Source organism: Diabrotica virgifera, chromosome 8 (assembly GCF_917563875.1).
Source record: "Diabrotica virgifera virgifera chromosome 8, PGI_DIABVI_V3a".
NCBI classification, from domain to species: Eukaryota; Metazoa; Arthropoda; class Insecta; order Coleoptera; family Chrysomelidae; genus Diabrotica; species Diabrotica virgifera.
The window spans coordinates 228,586,042-228,605,857 of record NC_065450.1 but is presented as its reverse complement, the minus strand read 5'-3'; the positions used below and the strand labels follow the sequence as shown (position 1 = coordinate 228,605,857).

The 19,816-nt window shown below is 31.9% G+C and overlaps 1 protein-coding gene across 1 annotated transcript in view; it reads left to right on the top strand.

Moving 5' to 3' along the window:
• LOC114342113 (tudor and KH domain-containing protein homolog) overlaps window positions 1–19,816 on the top strand; it is a 47,466-nt gene that overhangs the window by 15,976 nt on the left and 11,674 nt on the right. Inside the window, exons 3-6 of the mRNA XM_028292900.2 lie at window positions 635–815; window positions 5,329–5,511; window positions 11,356–11,572; window positions 13,449–13,624. Coding sequence (XP_028148701.1) covers window positions 635–815; window positions 5,329–5,511; window positions 11,356–11,572; window positions 13,449–13,624 — 757 coding nt within the window. The remainder of the gene's footprint in view (window positions 1–634; window positions 816–5,328; window positions 5,512–11,355; window positions 11,573–13,448; window positions 13,625–19,816) is intronic.

The window sequence follows — 19,816 nt, the reverse complement described above, 5'->3', positions numbered from 1 at the left end:
AGGCCAGGAGCTGAAAACAGTCGGGTGACATAATCATGTCACACTATTATTTTCATACAACTACTACAGCAAATGGCATTTTTGCAGACTATTTTTTGCGCCAATTGTGGTAATATAAAAGTGCCATCTCCGCGACGGAGGTCAGCTATCATCATAGCTATTCGGACTTTAGAAGACGGCTGCTCTGAAAAGTGCATTTGATGTACAATCCGTACCATTCTCTCAGGGTGCGCAGCCACGATATTCTACCCTCCCCCTATGCTTCTTTTTCCTGTTTCCTTGAATATTTCCCTGCATAATGAGCTGGAGCAAGTTGTATCTCTCTCTATATATAATATGTCCGAGATATTCCAATTTTCTGGTTTTGATAGTATTTAAGACTTTCATTTCTTTATTCACCCTTCTCAGAACCTCTTTGTTTTTGGCATGTTCTGTCCATGATATTTTCAGAATTCTTCTATATACCCACAGCTTAAATAATTCTAGTTTTTTCATTGATGCCGCATTCAAGGTCCAAGCTTACATTCCATAAAACAAAGTCGAGAAAACGTAACTATTGTGTTCTAATATCATTAATTTGTCGCATTTGTTTACTTGATTTAATCAACATAAATATACACAATGTTCTTTTCAGGATTTTATCACCAATCAGCCAATTTTGGAAAGCCAAGACATGTGGATACCTTTCGCATCCGTAGGTAAAGTCATTGGAAGGAATGGAGACAAGATTCGAGAAATACAAAGTCTGTCTGGAGCTAAAGTGACTGTCACCGATGATGATAAAGCTTTGAATACTAAGAGAGTAACGATGAAAGGTACGATATAGATTTTTACTTGTTATTTAACCTAGTGTTTCTTGATTAAAAATGAATAAACATTTTCAATTTTGTTGCAACACGAAACTACAACCGTATTATACCGGATGTCCACTTATATTTTCCCCCATTTAACTGCCTATAACTTCTAAACGGCTCAAGATAGAAATATGCGGTTTTCGCTGAAATGTTTTATTTTAGTAAAAGTATTGTCTGAATGGATTGAATTTTTTATATCGCTTTCAAATACGAAAAGTAAAATGGCGGATTTTTGAAAAAAACGTTGTTGACTTTTTTCGAAAGAAAGTCGAAGTTTCGTTGTTTTGATGAAAGAAAGGTCATTCACCTATCCAGCGATATAAAGTTTTTCAAAATCACTGAGTAAATCACTTGTGAAATCACTGAGTAATTAATTTTTAAAATTAGAGGTACAACGTGGATATCACATACCTAAATAACATAACTAAGCAAATTGATATTATGTTATGTGATTTCCACATTGCATCTCTCATTTTAAAAATTAAATGCTCAGTCATTTGACAACCGATTTTAAAACATTTTATATCTTTGGATGGGTAAATGGCCGTTTTTCAAGTTTTTAAGTAAATGACCATTTTTTATATCGCTTTTAAATAAAAAATGGCGGAGTTTAAAAAAAACGTTGACTTTTTTTTACTGAAACACCCATTATATTTTTTTGTAGCTTGAAAAAACGGTCATTTACCTATCCAGCGATATAAAAAATTTTAAAATCGGTTGTCAAATGACTGAGCAAATAATTTTTAAAATGAGAGATGCAATGTGGAAGTCACATAACATAATATCATTTTGTTTAGTTATGTTATTTAGGTATGAGATATCCACGTTGCACCGCTCATTTTAAAAATTAATTACTCAGTGATTTGACTACCGATTTTGAAAAACTTTATATCGCTGGATAGGTGAATGACTTTTCTTTCAATTTACAAAAAAATATACTGGGTGTTCCATTAAAAAAAGTCAACAACGTTTTTTCCAAAAATCCGCCATTTTTTTCGTATTTAAAAGTGATATAAAAAATTCAATACATTCAGACAAAACTTTCACTAAAATAAAACATTTCAGCGAAAACCGCATTTTCCTATCTTAAGCCGTTTAGAAGTTATATGTAGTTAAAATGAGGGAAAATATAAGTGGACACCCGGTATTTTAGTTCAATCAGAGAGTGCGGCAAGTACCCCTACCGGTTTCGAGACTTGTTAGTCTCTTGTTAGGAGGTGCATATGAAGGTCTCTCTGACTGAACCAGAATAATCAGCGACGTCCAGTCACGAATTGCAACGAACTAAATGGCAGGGATGCCTTAGCGACATCTGCTTTAAAAAAGTCACAAAATATTATTTCAAATATTATTTTACATTCCACCAGATTAAAACTATAGGGGCTTTTTCTGGTTATATCTCCGAGGCTTCTAAAAAAGCTCTTTAGTCTCAGCATCCGTTATGGCTTGCATTTTAAAAGCCTCTGAGGTGTAATCAGAAAATGGTCCAAATACTTTTAATCTGGTGGAATGTAAAATAATATTTTAAATATTATTTTAGGTGCTGTTAAATTGAAACTTAAACTTTTTTCTAGCATATGTCGCTAGGGCATCCCTGCCATTTCGCTCGTTGCAACTCGTGACGACGAGAGACTAAACAAGTCTCGAAACCGGTAGAAGTTCTTGCCGCACTCTCTGATTGAACTAAAATATAATACGGCTGTTGTAGTTTCATATTGAAACGAAATTGAAAATGTTTATTAATTTTTTATTTGTCACTACTGGTGGTACACTTCGCGTCAAAAAAAACTGGTACACTTTTTTTTCACAATGTAAACCTGTGTTCAGACTGGACACAATGGCTCGTGAATCACGGCGTTGTTGCCAGCACAGATAATGGAATTGCACTAAATCTAAATACAAAAAATAACGTTCAAAAATCATGGCGGTGAATCGTAAAACTTAATAGGTAACTTAATGTAAAATTCTAAACTGTTAAATTCCTGCTTCCCTAATCATTTTACAACAAAAATCATGAGAAGCTATTTGTGGTAGGGGAGCCCAAGCGGGGATTTTTGCAGTTACTCGAGCGCGTCAGATTAGCATATGGGGGAAACCTGGTACCCTGCAGATGTACCTCTACCATATATTGGCTCTTAACACAGGGGAGTTCGTTAAGGGGGGCCCGAAAAAAAAATATATCCTTAAAAAAACTCGAAATTGTCAGATTAAGATAAGGTAAGTTAAGTACATGCAAAAGAGTGTATATTTCAAAAATCTGACGATTTGAGCCGGGCGTAAGGAAATGGGCGAGTCCCAAAGTTTCACAAGAAAAAAGCGAATATTTCGCGAAATGAATGACAGATCGAAAAACTAAAAAATATGTGCCCAATATTTTTTAAAAATCTATCGAATGATACCAAACACGACTTCCCACGGAGAGGGGTGGGGGGTAAATTTAATATTTTAAATACGAATCCCGTGATATTTCGCGAAATGAACATCAGATCGAAAAACTGTAAAATACACTTATTCAGTATTTTTGAAAAATCTATCGAATAGTACTAAACACGACCCCCCATGGATGTGGGGTGGGGGGTTACTTTAAAATCTTAAATAGGAGCCCTCATTTTTTATTGCAGATTTGGATTCCTTACGTAAAAATAAGTAACTTTTATTCGAAACATTTTTTCGAATAATGGATAGATGGCGTTATAATCGGAAAAAACGATTGTTGGAAATGGAAAATTAAATTAAAAAATGGCAAGCGCCCACTAAAATGGAAAACTTTACTTAAATTTTTTTGGTTTTAGGACCTACTCTTCACAACCCAATATGTCCCCAAAGCGCTCGAGTGACTGCACATTTAGCATACTTTGCTCCCCTACTAAAATCTGTATTAAAAACAAAAGCTAAAATTGTTCTCGGATTTAAACACATTCCAACATTTTGAAAAATACCTACATTTGCCACAGTAGGCATGTGTGTAAAAGTTAGGCCCACGATATTATTTACCTTATTGTTCGCACACTATTGACTAAATAATACATCTTTATTATTATTACTTTCTCCTCAACTGAGGCGATCTTATCAATTTTATTATTTTTTAAACAAGAAATGATAAAATAAAAATTTTGACAGTTCAAATTGTCAATATTTATAATAACTTCACTGTGACGGAACGCAACTGATACACATTATGGTAATGTGTGTGACCTAACTTTGGCGTATTTCTGTGAAAAATTCTTATTATATTTCTCATGATTCGAAAAAAAAAATGAATACATTTAATAAAACACATTGAACATTTTGACAGGCGACATTTTCCACCTATGTGCTTAATATTTCAGCAGTTTCGAATTTTATTGTAATACATAATATTTAAGTTCCACAATTATTCACTGTAAAAGTTATTCATTTTGTATTAATTTCAAATTTTAATTTTTCCAGTGTGTTTTATTTATTAGTATCCCACAACTTTACGAGAAACCCTTCACATTTCTCGATTTTAAATTAAAAATAATAATTTAATGTCATGTCTAGAGTTATTATCGGTCATTCATGTCATATCTGTCATAAATTATAATAGAACACGAATTAATTTATGGGTACTTAATTGAGATGATGGAACATTACAAAATTAATAAGAGAATTTTTTAGGATGCATGTTTAAATAAATTTGACTGACTAATTGAGAATGCTCGATGTTGTTTTAATTTTTAGTAAACCTACTAAAAACTTGCGGTCTGCCGCACAGCCCTGCTTTTACCTGGTTTGATATAATATTTTAGTTGAACTGGCAACGTTGCCTAGAAATAAGAATGACATATGTGACAAGACCAATTTACACAACTAGAAAAACACGATTTTCGGTTATAAGACTTGTACCAGTTTTTTTGACGCGAAGTGTACATATCATTATTTGCAGTGGTACACAAAACACAAAAAAAAAAATAAAAATAGCAACTCATAAATATTGGCAATATCATTTTAAAGTCTTCTACTTTAAAATGTATAATATATGTCTAAATTGCCAATATAAATGAGTCAGATTAAATAAATTATTAAAAGAATTTTTTTGCCTAGCAACAACATTTTTGTTTATTTAGTAATATTTTGTATTTTGACAACGGCACCCGATTTGGGCGTCGAAACGTTAATAAAATTATTTTTTTCATTTTAATTGTGGCTTATTTCCCATATAAATAATTAATCATAAAAATGCCACAAGGAAATAGCTTCAGAACAACAAAAATAGTAGTATTTAGTAAGTTTTGATAATACAATCTAAAAATATAGGTGGTACCAAAAATAATAAAAGGAACTGTAAGTGGTACATGACTCAAAAAGGTTGAGAACCGCTGATTTACATAACCCTAAGACAAGTGTTTACAAAAAGTTTTAATAATATATTCAGGTTTATTGGATGTTCTTTGTTCTATTCTTATATTCTTTTTTCGCTTATAAATTTAATTTACTTTAATTTTTAAAACAGGTACAAAAGAACAAATAAACGTAGCTAAATCTCTCGTCGAAGACGTAGTGGAACAAGTCCTAGAACAGCAACAACGCTTAGAGGCATCTTTGGCTAAAAGGGAACCTCGACTGCCCCCAAAATCTCCCGACTCTAATAATAGAATTGAAAGTCCTCGAGGTGAAAGAATGTCTCCAATACCTGGTATGTTTATTAGAATAATACTATAATATAGGAAAAGTCAAACAATGAGGAATGCACGTAATTTTCCCCTTGTTGTAATATTCTAAATTTGAAAAATTATATACAGTGAGCACGTAAAGGTTGGAATAAATTCATTTTCTCGAGAATGGACGAATTTGGAAAAAAATCCCAAAACAGGTCAATTTTTATTTTTAAATTACGACTTATTGGCATATATATCATACTAGTGACGTCGCCCATCTGGGCGTGATGACGTCATCGATATTTTTTTTAAATAAGAATAGGGGTCGTGTGATAGCTCATTTGAAAAGTAATTCAATTCCCTATTCAATAATATAAACATTAACATAATTATTTATATAGGGTATCCAAAAAAAATCTTTTTGAATTAAATTTATTGACATAAAAAGAAGAATGTGTGTAATTTATTTAATTCAAAATACATTTTACTGCTATCAGAAAACGGGAAAAAATGTTTATTTGGCAAATAAATATTGTTTTTTGCTTAAATTCAATATTAAAGCCGCCACCCACCAGCCTCGTGACAGTTTGAACATTTAATTTAAGCGAAAAGCAATGATTATTTTTGAAATAAACATTTTTTTCAGTTTTCTGAGAGCAGTGAAATGTATTTTGAATTAAATAAATTACATACATTCTTCTTTTTGTCAATAAATTTAATCCAAAAAAAAATTTTTTTGGACACCCTGTATAAATAATAATGTTAATGTTTATGTTACTGAATAAAGAATTGAATTACCTTTCAAATGAGCTATCACACGACCCTTATTCTCATTTAAAAAAATCATCGATGACGTCATCACGTCCAGATGGGTGACGTCACTAGTATGACATATATGCCAAAAAGTGGTAATTTAAAAATAAAAATTGACCTGTTTCGGGATTTTTTTCCAAAATCATCCATTCTCGAGAAAATGAATTTATTCCAACCTTTACGTGCTCACTGTATAGAGAATAATCAGATTTTTTGACATGCCATTCCTATTACAGCGAACATTTTATTGTCTAGAATTAGTGATGCGTTTATATGACGCCATTATTATATTTGGTGAGATTGTAAATGGCCGTCTGTCATAATATTGAAGGTTAAATATAATGTCAAATTATTGTATTGAAACTATATTATATTTATTTAGTTTATATTTTAACGGCAGTTTATTCTTTAATCAACTTCACTTTCACTTGCCTATCCTTGGTTGGTCGATTAGGTTTGTAAATAGTCTTTACGCCAGTCAATGGGAGCAAGAATAGGATATTACCTCCGAATTCTATCCTACTGCATGGATTTTAATGAAACTTTGGGCCTAGTCTCTACTTATCTCCTAATTCAAAGTCTACCCTATGCCGGTGTGCGCTTTTATTTTGGTGGTGGTTCCCACCCCTTCTCGGGGGTGGAAAATTTCTTGGTTAAAATAACCACGGATGTGGCTAGAGAACCTAGTTCTATGCAAAAACTGTTCTATATATTTTTTTGAAAACTCAATACTTTTTGAGATATTCGTGGTTGAAAATTGGCCATTTTCATTTAAACATAATACCTTTTCGAACGGTTTTTTGCGAAAACTTAAAAACTATGCATCTAACTAAAAGAACTATATTACACATTTTTTTAGGTTATAAAAAAACAAAGAGATACTTGCCTTCATAAATCTTCTAGTTATAATACAAAATGAGATATGGTAGGGGAAAATAGTTTGTTTTTTGGTACATTCTCAAATTGGTGTACTCAACTTGAAATAACAGAGAAACGGTCGATTTTAGGTGTATGATACCACTAATATCTTTTGTAGTACTTGAAAAGACCTTTAAAATGAGCTATATTTAAGGTCCATTACATTAAAACTAAGCGAGATATGCTGCAAACAAAATTGATAACTAATGTATTTTAAGAAAAAATGAGAAGTAATTTTAACCCCCATCCACCAAAATGTAAATGCATCGGTTTCCTTCCACAATACCTTTTATTATAGTGTTATTTCTATGTTCAAAAAGTTGGACGGGTTTAAAATGAATGGTTTTTGAAAAAAAAGATCAAAATATAAAGCGCATTTTTAAATTTTCTTAAAAATCTTCCTTTTTCTCCATGTAACTTGAAAATGATAAGAGATACTAATGAAAAATAAAAAGGAAATTTTTATTTGAAAAAGCCCTACATTTTTATGTGGTATCTTTTTTTCGTATCTCTTATCATTTTCGAGTTACATGGAGGAAAAGGAAGATTTTTAAGAAAATTTAAAAATGCGCTCTATAATTTGATCTTTTTTTTTTTCAAAAACCATTCATTTTAATCCAGTCCAATTTTTTTGAACATAGAAATAACACTATAATAAAAAGTATTGTAGAAGGAAAACGATGTATTTAAATTCTGATGGATGAGGGTTTAAATATACACACACCGGCAAAATTAGCCGAACACGTTAAAAATGGGACATGTTTGATGTCTCGTATTTCATAAACCAGTGGTCCGATTTGAGTGATTCTTTTAGTATGTTATAGCCTTATTATTTAAGAATATCGTTGTAATAATATTGTTGCTAGACAGGTAAATACCATTTTATACCGGTTGTACCAATCATACTGTGTTTTTTTTTAAAGTTTGGAACACCCTGTGGAATATTCTAGCATATGTAAAATATTAGAATTAATACTCGATTGTAGACTTAGGCTTGCTTAACATTTTCCTTTTTGATTCATTTACTTATGTGAGATAATAAAAAAGTTATGTGCGTTAACAACTATCCATGTTTTTCATCAATAAATACTCATAGTAGGGGAGGAAAGTATACTAAATTTGCAGTTACTCAAGCGTTATGGGGACCTATTGGATTGTGAAGAGTATGTGCTAAAATCAGAAAAAGGTTAAGTTAAGTTTTCCATAAAGTGGGGGACTTTTCATTTTTTAATTAAATTTTCCATTTGAAACAATCATTTTTCTCCGATTATAGAGCTATCTATCCATAATTTGAAAAACATGTCGAATAAAAGTTGCTTATTTTTACATAAAGAATCCAAATCTGCAATAAAAATTGGGGACTCCTATTTAAGATTTTAAATTAAATCCCCCACCCCACCTCCGTGGGGGCTCGTGACACCCCACGGAGAGGGGTGGGGGGTAAATTAAAAATTATAAATACGAACCCTGCGATATTTTGCGAAATGAACATGCAAAATACACCTATTCAATATTTTTCAAAAATCTACCGAATGGCATCAAACACGACCCCCACGGAGGTGGGGTGGGGGGTTACATTAAAATATTAAATAGGAGCCCAAAATTTTTGTTGCAGATTTGGATCCTTGACGTAAAAATAAGCAACTTTTATTCGCACCATTTTTTCCTATTATGGATAAATGGCGATATAATCGGAAAAAACGATTGGTGGAAATGGAAAATTAAATTGAAAATGGAGAGTCCCACACTTTATGGAAAACTTAACTTAACTGTTTTTGGTTGTAGCACCCACTCTTCACAATCCACTCCAGGTCCCAATAACGCTCGAGTAATTACAAATTTAGCATACTTTTCTCCCCTACTATGAGGATTTATTGATAAAAAACATGGTTAGTTGTTAAAGCCCATAACTTTTTTATTTTCCAACATAAGCAAATGAATCAAAAAAGAAAATGTTAAGAAAGCAGAATTCTACAACCAAGTTTTAATTTTCATATTTTATATATGCTGGAATATTCCACAGGGTGTTCCGAACTTTAAGAAAAAAACACAGTATGCTTGTTACACCCGGTATAAAATGACATTTACCTGTCTAGCAACAATATTATTACACCGATATTCTTAAATAATAAGGCTATAACAAACTAAAAGAATCACTCAAATCGGACCACTGGTTTATGAAATACGAGACATCAAACATGTCCCATTTTTAACGTGTTCGGCTAATTTTGCCGGTGTGTGTACTTCTAATTTCTTCTTAAAATACATTAGTCATCAACTTTTTTGCAGAATATCTCGCTTAGTTTAAATGTAATCGATATTTAGTATTGCTCATTTCAAAGGTCTTTTCAAGCACTACAAAAGTTATTAGTATCATTATACACCTAAAATCGACAGTTTCTCTGTTATTTCAAGTTGAATACACCGAATTGAGCATGCAGCAAAAAAACAAACTCTTCTTACCTACCATATCCCTCTTTGTGTTTTAACTAGAAGATTTATGAAGGAACGAATCTCTTTGTTTTTTTATAACCTACAGAAATATTTTATATAGTTTTTTTGTTAGATGCGTATTCGCAAAAATTCGTCAGAAAAGATGTAATTTTTCAATGAAAATAGCCAATTTTCAACCACGAATAACTCACAAAGTATTGAGTTTTCAAAAAATAATTATAAACAGTTTTTGCTTAAAATTAGGTTCTCTAGCCCCTTTCGTGGCTATTTTAACCAAAACATTTTTCACCCCCGACAAGGGGTGGGGACCACCCCCAAGATAAAAGCGCACATCGGCATAGGGTAGACTTTGTTTCTTGAGCTATTCTCTACTTACTGTGAAAATATCAAGTAAATCGATGTAGTAGGATGGAATTCGGAGCCAAATACCCTCATTGACTGCCCTACTTTTATGGTAAGTTTAGTTAGGCGTTAATTTTAAGAAATGTTTCTGGCTAAATGAGCCCAGCTCGCAAAGGCCATAAGAAGAAGAAGTAGAAAAAAATAAACAAACAAAAATCTTACATAACCTTCTACAGTGCTTTTCATTCACAGTCATTTGTTTCGAGCTTCTATCATACGCCGTATAATCCGTGTATATTAATATTATATGTACATAGATTATACAACATATGTGTAGATTATACATCGTATTATGTATGTCAGAAGCTCGAAACAAATGACAATCGATGAAAGGCCCTATATGACAATGTCAGTTTGACACTTATAGTATAGATAGCTCTATCTTTGACACTTGTAGTGTAGCCCGTAGTTGCTGTGGTATGATCGAAGCGAAGATCGGCGGGATATGCCCATTTTATCAATGAAATTCGATATTTTTAAGACATTCCAGAAGCCGCTACAGATAAAATGTTTTAACAACCCATTAATCATTCAGAATTGGTCGACGGATATTAGTACAGTTAAAATAATTAAGACGATAACTGGACGATATTTATTTAATGAGTGAAATTTAAAGTTTTTTCTACTTTAATGACAACAAAAGCAAGCTCATTAACAGAACCCAATTAAAAATTATTTTTCACATCATATTTGAAACATTATTTGGTTGAAAAATCTCATCTTTGTTGGCAAACAAATATAATAATTTGTCTGGACTAAATTACAGTTCTGTTTATCTTAAAAGGGATATGTTACTATCAACATTCACACAGTGTTGCCAAAGTGAATTTTGTTATTTTGAGTGTAAATTTTCCTAGCGATCTTCGAGGGTACAATAAATACATATGCTTTTTATTTGGCAACAGCGCTTTCCTGCAAAACTTGACTGCAGTGAAAAAACTAATATATGAGGAAAAATTTGTTGAATTTGTTTGACATCAAGTTTGTATCGGTGGATTATGATGCCATTAACTCTATGACGGGCATGCCTAATTGTTTGACTTTTAGTTTAGCTATGTTTTGTCCCTAAAATCTGTTTTCGTTTACATTACATTCGTTTCAGTTTAATTGTACTTCATTTTGCAGAAGTAGAGTCGAAGACAAACCAGGAGAAACAAAACAGAGCTTCCTAGTTATTAAAGTTATCACGCTACTTTGTTATTTATCCTATTGTTTTTTGTATAAAACCCTGTAATACCCTGTATAATTCCCTGTATAAAACCTGGATATTGTTTTATATGTTTTACTGTTACTAGGTCAACCTGAAGCACCGTTTGAAGTCTACATCTCAGCCATGGTGGATCCTTCTCGTTTTTGGTTGCAGATCGTTGGTCCAAAAGCGACAGAACTGGATTGCCTCGTTGAAGAAATGACCGAATACTACGGAAAAATCGAAAATAGAAACATGCATGTGCTCGACGAAGTCAAACAAGGCGATTTAGTTGCTGCGACATTCATGTACGACAGTAAATGGTAAGAAACCTTCTCCTTTAGGAGCCCATTTACCAGTTTCGTCTCTTTTCACTTCACAATGTACTATGTTTTCCATCTTTTGAGTTATTTTGCCGGTTATTAGCGCGCTCATTACTGTATTGTACGAATAGCAAGGTACAAATTATGAGACAATTAATAAAAAACAAACTATTACAATCCCTACTAAACAAATTAAACAAACTATTCCTTCAATAGCTCTTGGCGAGATAAATGGTAATTTTCCATAGGTGCTGTTTTACATACATATATTTAATTCAAATGATTGTACAAACAAGATAAAAACATTAAAGGTATCAGGTAATTATATCTGTATTTTTTAATTTATTAATTTCCGTAGATAGCTTAAGGCCTTTATTTTGAATATGAAGAATTTGAAACTGTTCATTTAAAGAATGATTATGGTCTAGAAGGTGAAGTGCGTATGTAGAAGTGTCTGTTTTTCTATTGTTGAAAGCCTTTTTTGTGTTCTGCTATCCGTTTGTCAAAGGTTCTGCCAGTTTGACCGATGTAAGTTTTTCAGACAGTCACCACAAGTTAGTTTGTAAACACCACTCTGTAGTTGCTTTCTCTTTCGGCTCTTATTGTTTTTAATATATTTGCTTAAGTTGTTATTAGTTCTGAAAGTGGTGTTGCTCCTATCTTTTTTATGTATCTGGCTATTTTTCTTGTTATCTTACCTTTATATGTGATAGAGCAGAAGGTACTGGGTTCTTTCTGTGGTGGTGGATAGACTCATTTCAGGGCTTTCTTATGGAATTTTTGGTTTAAAATTTTGTTAATTGTTTGTTCGTTATAGCCATTGTTTACTGCTATTTGCTTAATGATGTTCAGTTCTATCTCGAAGTTATTTTTTGACATTAAAATTTCTGTCAGTCTATGTATCATGCTATGATAGGTTGCTAATTTGTGTTGTGTAGGATGGGATGATGAATTGTGTATAGTTTTGTCAGTATGGGTAAGTTTATGATATACGGAGAACTCATGTTTGTTGTGTAGTCTGGTAATTGTTACATCTAGAAAGTTATTTTGTTGTGTTTCTATTGTAAACTCAATATTACTATGAAGTGAAATTCCCTTCTCAAAAAATTAATTTCGAGATAGAACTGAACATCATTAAGCAAATAGCAGTAAGTAATGGCTATAACGAACAAACAATTAACAAAATTTTAAAGCAAAAACTCCATAAGAAAGACCTGAAATTAGTCTATCCACCACCACAGAAAGAACCCAGTACCTTCTCCTCTATTACATATACAGGCAAGATAACAACAAAAATAGCCAGATACATAAAAAAGATAGGAGCAACACCACTTTCAGAACTAATAACAACTTAAGCAAATATATTACAAACAATAAGAGCTGAAAGAGAAAGCAACTACAGAGTGGTGTTTACAAACTAACTTGTGGTGACTGTCCGAAAACTTACATCGGTCAAACTGGCAGAACCTTTGACAAACGGATAGCAGAACACAAAAGAGCTTTCAACAAAAAACAGATTCTACATACGCTTTTCACCTTCTAGACCATAATCATTCTTTTAATGAAAAGTTTCAAATTCTTCATATATTCAAAATAAAGGCCTTAAGCTATCTTTATTAGAATCTATGGAAATTAATAAATTGAAAAATACAGATATAATTCGGAATGACCAACTCGAGACAAACAGCTCCCCACTCCTCAACCTCTTCAGTTAAAGACTTTAAAAAGGCAAACACATAGTAATCTAAATCACTTGAGAAAGGCACTCTGACGAAACAGCTGTAGTCACATAGTTATAATAAATTTTGTGGAAGTATAGAAAACAAACGTTTTCAGTGTTTTATTGTTAGATATACATATTATGTTCTTTTTTTAGGTATAGGGCAGAAGTTTTGAAAATTACTGAAAACCCTAATGCAGGTAAACAAGCTGAGTTGTTTTACCTCGATTATGGAGATACAGATGTCTTACCCTGCAAAGAACTCTTCGAACTCAGAACAGATTTCCTTAGGCTGCATTTTCAAGCGATAGAGTGCTTTCTAGCCCGCGTCGGTAAGTAAATATTGAGGTAATTGTAGTTGTAGTTTTATTTTTTTTTGTTTTGAAAATTTTTTTGAAAACAACAAATTTCAAAATCAATGTTTTAGCATCAAAAAAGTGGGTATTTTCTGTAGAATCGACATATATCTGTTTTATGTTCGGATTTTTACTTAACTCTTCACTGCCAAAGCTGACATTAAAATCTTCGCTTTAACAAATTATATAGTGTGGGGGCGCATTTAAGATGAAGACACCCCTATATTTCGGCTATCAAACTAAATACATATTTGAAGATACTCAACTGGAATTTAAATTTTAAACGCGGCCTAGTGCGAATCCACAAACAGGGTGAATTTTAGATATTTTGCTTTGCGCTAGAAGCATCGGAAAAAGTATTTAGAAAGGTAACATATATTATTATAACCCCACATATCAAATTTCATGACAAAATTAGCAGTTTTAGTTTTTTCAATTCGCTCTCCCGAGATCCATCTCGAAACAGCCAATTGTAGGCTCCTGACTACAAATATCAAATTTTGTCAGGAAATTTGGTATATGGTATATTAGAATAATATTTGGAACAACTTTTTAAAATAACTTTTTCCGATATCTCTATTAGCCCGATCAGTGGCGGCTCGTGGCCTTGGAGACAGGGTCGGCAAGGTTTTTTTGTCTCCTCATATAGGTATACCATCAAACTAAAAGGCTTAATTCATCATAGGAGATTTTGTTGTTTTTTGCTTTTTTTTTTATTTGATGTACTTGACATTCTCTCTTGTTTCATGGTGTTTCGACAATACGTGTTGATTCTTTTGAGACAAGGTAAATCCCGTTTTTTTTAGGCAGAAATTGGTGGTAATAAGAAAATTGATAAACAGTTTGTTGTAATGAATTGCAGTACTTACTACATAGAATTATACATACATATTGTGCAACTTATCCCACTTTCTGAAAATATTTGGACCAGCATAATTTTTAAGTACCTAACTTGTAATAATAAATATCTTGGAAATTCTTTGGCGAACGTAACTTTTAAATTTTAAATCGTCAAAGAGGTCAAAAATTTGCAAATCTTCAAAATTCGAAAAACGAGTATCTATTTGCATATAATAGTAGGTATCCAAAATTTCAAGATATACTTACTCGTTTTTCGAGATATGTATCATGTCGTTGTCTTTTTTGGGGTGGTTCGGAAATATCAAGCGAATCCAAAACGTCACTGCGTATATATTGGAAACTACTATCATTACGAAAATCTCTGAGATTTTGCACCAGCTTTCGTATTCTATTTTTAGAATAAATAATGTCAGTTGACTGATTTTGAACAACAAGGAATATCTTGGGCAAACTCTGTCTTAAAAATATTTTAAAAAATATTGAAAGAGTCATTAGTATTTAATAAAGTTCTCAAACCGATTGCTTCACGGATCGAGGTATCGCCACTTTCAAAATCATCGCCTTCGATAATAAAATCAAAAACTTCCAAAAGCTGTTCACGAAAATCTGCTACAGATACTAAAACTATAAGAGATAATCTGCTTAGATAAAACTAACCGAGATTTAAAATTTCATCGCGTCTGACAAACTGTTCGCTTTTTTTTCGAAACAAATTTGTTCTAAAGCAGTAATCCGTTTAGGTGAGCTAAACTGGCAAGAAAAGTCGATATTCTTTATTTTTTTACACGTATCATGTAAAACTAAATTCATTATATGCGCATAATATAGTGAGTAAATAAAGCTTGTGATGCAATAGTTTTAACTTTTGCCTGGAGACTATTCAATTCACCACTCATCACAGCAACGCCGTCATAAGATTGCCCCAGTTTGCCCTACCAATTTATTTTTGGTATAAAAAAATTTGAATCTGTTCTTTAAAACACCAAAAATATATTCTGCCTTATTGCTTTTACTCACATCTCTAAAACCTAAAAACCTCTCATAAATATTACCACGTAACGCGTATCGAACAAAATAATTGATAATAATTGTGAATGACATGATAATCAGAAGTTTCATCTACTTTCAGTGAAAAGCAAATGGTTTTCTAAATCTCAGATTCAACAACGTTATTCAAAATTTAACTATTTGATTATAATATGTATTATGTAGTTCATTCTGTATTACGAATACACTTCGAATCAGAAAGTAAATAGGTATTTCTAAAACAATTTTATTAATTCTCTATAATTACTTTGATTTTTAACAAATGCTTCGATCCATCATGTCCACTAAATGATAATTCCTGACAACTTAAAAAAATTACAATATCAATTAAACGACGTAAAACGGCGTGATTATTTTTGACAATTTCTACCGATGCATGCTTCCAAATGAAACACCGACCGGCAGATCGAAATGTGCCGTACTTGGTACTTGGCGCGTAACCTGCCATGCCGTATCTTCTATTGCCCACGGAGGAAAGTAATGCTCGCTTGCTCATCGACTTGTTACGTCGTCGTTGAGTTTTACGTGTAAATTGTCAAGCTACGGATGTTAAAGACGGCTAGCCGAAAAGTCAGATAAATGGCTCGGATCATTCATTTTTTGAGAAGTCTGTTATGCGCAGGGATCACTTAACGCTCGGATTGATCAAATTCTTTTAAAAACCATGAATAAAATTTAGTCTGTATTATCTGATAGATTTTTTTTATTTCAGAGATACAAATATTTAAAAAATATATATCTATAAATGTGTGGGTCGGCACTGCCGACCCTGCCGACCCTGACCGGCCGCCACTGAGCCCGATCAAAGAACAATCTGGCCCAAAAAAAATAAAGGAAGGATGAAAATTTGGGAATAGGTAGTTGAAATTGTCTATTATTATATAAGAAAAAGTACAATTCTTCATCCCCTCCATTTTTCAAAAATGGAGGGGAATACCCCCCTCTCGAAGGTGAAAAATATATATTCAAAATAAGTCCGGAATTAGATAAAAATGACTAATTCTAAGCAACTTTTGTTCTATAGAGTTTTTTCGCTAAGTCAATACTTTTCGAGTTATTTGCAAGTGAATATGTTCATTTTTAACAGAAAAAAACATGTTTTTAAACGGTTTTTCGGAGATAACTCAAAAAGTAAGTATTTCAGCGAAAAAAATGTTCTTAGAAAAAATATAGCTTATAAAAAACTGAAAAAAATGGTGTATGCTTGAGGTCTGCAGACCCAGTAGAAGCAGAGTTGTAGCTAATGAAATGTAGGTTCTTCTTCATCAAATTCCAAATCGAATATTTCAATGTGAAATAACCCAAAACGGAGCACTTTTCGGGGAAAATTCATTATAACTTTTTTAAAGTGTTTAAAAAAAGGTTTATTTTTGTTTTTTTAAAAAAACTTGTAACATTAAAAGTAAGTGAGTTACGCTCAAAATATTGTTGGTCCCTCTTATTTTTTGGTAAAAAAATCGCAAAAATCACCCACTAATTAGCATCACAAATAAATTTATCCTTATCACTTCACAAGTTACTTTGCGTATGTATTATTTATATGATCTGTAAGTTTCATCGGTTTAAAGTGCTGATTTGTGAAAAAGCTGTAGTTAAAATGGCTTGCACGAGTAACTAATCACGAGTTTAGGCAAATTTTGAACAGCCATAGCATAACCAATTTTTGTCTAACAAGAAAACAAAAAAGAAAAAATATTCAGAAAAGCAAAACGTACATTTTATTACTCTTTAAGATTTTTGGTATTACTAATAATTTTTAAGTTAATTCCATGAACAACTCCATTTTTTTTTCAAAATTAAAAAAAAATGTTTTATTTTAAACCCATTTTTTTTTCAAAAATGAGCACTTTAAACCAATGAAACTTATAGATAATATAAATAATACATAAGTAAAGTAACTTGTAAAGCGGTAACGATTAATTTTATTTTGGAAGCTAATTAGGGGGTGATTTTCGCGATTTTTGTACCAAAAAATAAAAGGGGCCAACCGACGTGAAATATCCAAAAAATTAAGCACTTTTTGGGGAAAACCCATAATAACTTTTTTAAAGTGTTTAAAAAAAGCTTTATTTCTGTTTTTACAAAATGTTTCTAGCGTTAAATTTAAGCAAGTTACGCTCAAAATAAAGTTGGCCCCTTCTGTTTTTGCAAAAAAAAAATCGGGAAGACCACCCCCTAATTAGCAACTTAAATGAAATTAATCGTTACCGCTCCACAAATTATTTTACTTATGTTGTCTTTATATGATCTGTAAGTTTTATCGATTCAAAGTGTTTATTTTTGAAAAAATTTGGTTTGAAAGTAAAATTTTTAAAAATTTAAATTTTAAAAAATATGCTTTTTTTCAAAATAACTTAAAAATTGTTAGAGATACCAAAAATCTCGAAAAACAAAAAAAAGTCAGATTTGTTTTTCTGAATATCATGTATTTTTTTGTTTTTCTGTTAGACAAAAATTGATTAAGATTTGGTGTTTCTAAATTTGCATACATTCGTGATCAATGACTCATTCAACCCCTTTTAACTACAGCCCTTTCAATAATAAGGACTTTGAACCGATGAAACTTACAGATTATATAAACAATATATACACGAGTCAAGAAACTTGTGAAGTCGTAAGGATTAAGTTCATTTAAGATACTAATTAGGGGGTGATTTTCTCGATTTTTTACCAAAACCAAAAGGGACTAATTTAATTTTGAGCGTAACAACTTGTTTAATTTTGATGCTAGAAATTTTTTTTATAAAACAAAAATGAAGCTTTTTTTAAACGCTTTAAATAAGTTGTAATAAGTTTTCCCCGAAATGTGCTTCATTTTTGGTTATTTCACGTTAAAGTATTCCATTTGGAATTTGACGAATATGAACCTATTTTTCATTATCTATAACTCTGCTTCTACTAGGTGTAGAGACGTGATATATACACCATTTTTTTTTAATTTCTTACAGGCTATATTTTTGCTAAGAATGTTTATTCGACAAAATACTTACTATTTCAGTTATTTGCGAAAAACCGTCTAAAAGCGTGGTTATTTTGTTGAAAAAAATGAACATATTCACTGCCAAATAACTCGAAAAGTATTGACTATGATCGAAAAAACTCTATAGAACAAAAGTTACTTAAAATTAGCCAGTTTATCCATTTCCTGACTTTCTTTGGACGAATATTTTTTCACCCCCAAGAGGGGGTGAAAACCACCCCCAGGGCAAAAACACATATCGGCACAATATCACTTTTTTTCTTTGACTTGTTAGCTATGCGTATGCCAAATTTCATGTCAATCCAAGCGGTTCTTTAAAATTTAGAGATTTTGCAATATTTTACCGTTAAAGAACGAACTATCATTCGGTTATGTGGATAATAAAAAAAGTTAGGTACTTTAACAACTAGCCATGTTCTTCATCAATACAAAGTGTTTTTAAATAAGTGCGACAAACTTTAAGGGGTAATTCTACAGGAAAAAATAATGACAGTTTGCTTTATAAACATAGGTCCGCAAATGCTTCGTTTCCGAGATAGGGGGTGTTGAAAGTTTTCTTACAGACTGACGATTTATTTATTGCTCTAAAACCAGTTGAGATATGCAATTGAAATTTAGTAGGTTTTAAGAGGTAGTTATTGCGCATTGTTTGACATACAGTAAACATTTTTATATTCTTCATTGGCGCGCGTACGTTTTACCGGTATGCACGCCAAGGTTGAATGTAAAATTATTACTTGTATATGCAATAAAATGCGCAATAACTACCTCTTAGAACCCACCAAATTTCATTTGCATATCTCAACCGGTTTTAGAACAATAAATAAATCGTCAGTTTGTAAGAAAAATGTCAACACCTGGTATCTCGGAAACGAACCATTTGCTGACATAAGTTTATAAAGCAAACTGTCATTTCTTTTTCATGTAGAATTACCCTTTAAAGTTTGTCGCACACCCTGTATTGATGAAAAATATGGCTAGTTGTTAAAATACCTAACTTTTCTATTATCCAACGTCAGCGATTGAATGAAAAAACAGAAAATAAAACCTGAGGCTATAGTTGGGTTTTAATTTCAGTATTTTAAAAAATGCTACAATATTCTACAGTATGTGGTGAACTTTGAGAAAAAAAAAACAATTTGATTGATACACCCGGTATACAATGACAATTCCGTTAATTGGTGGTGCAATTGTGGTGCGTCAATTTCTTGGTGTATTTTGATCGCCGAAATATAGGACTGTCTTCTTCTTAAATGCGACACACTGTATATTGCATCGGT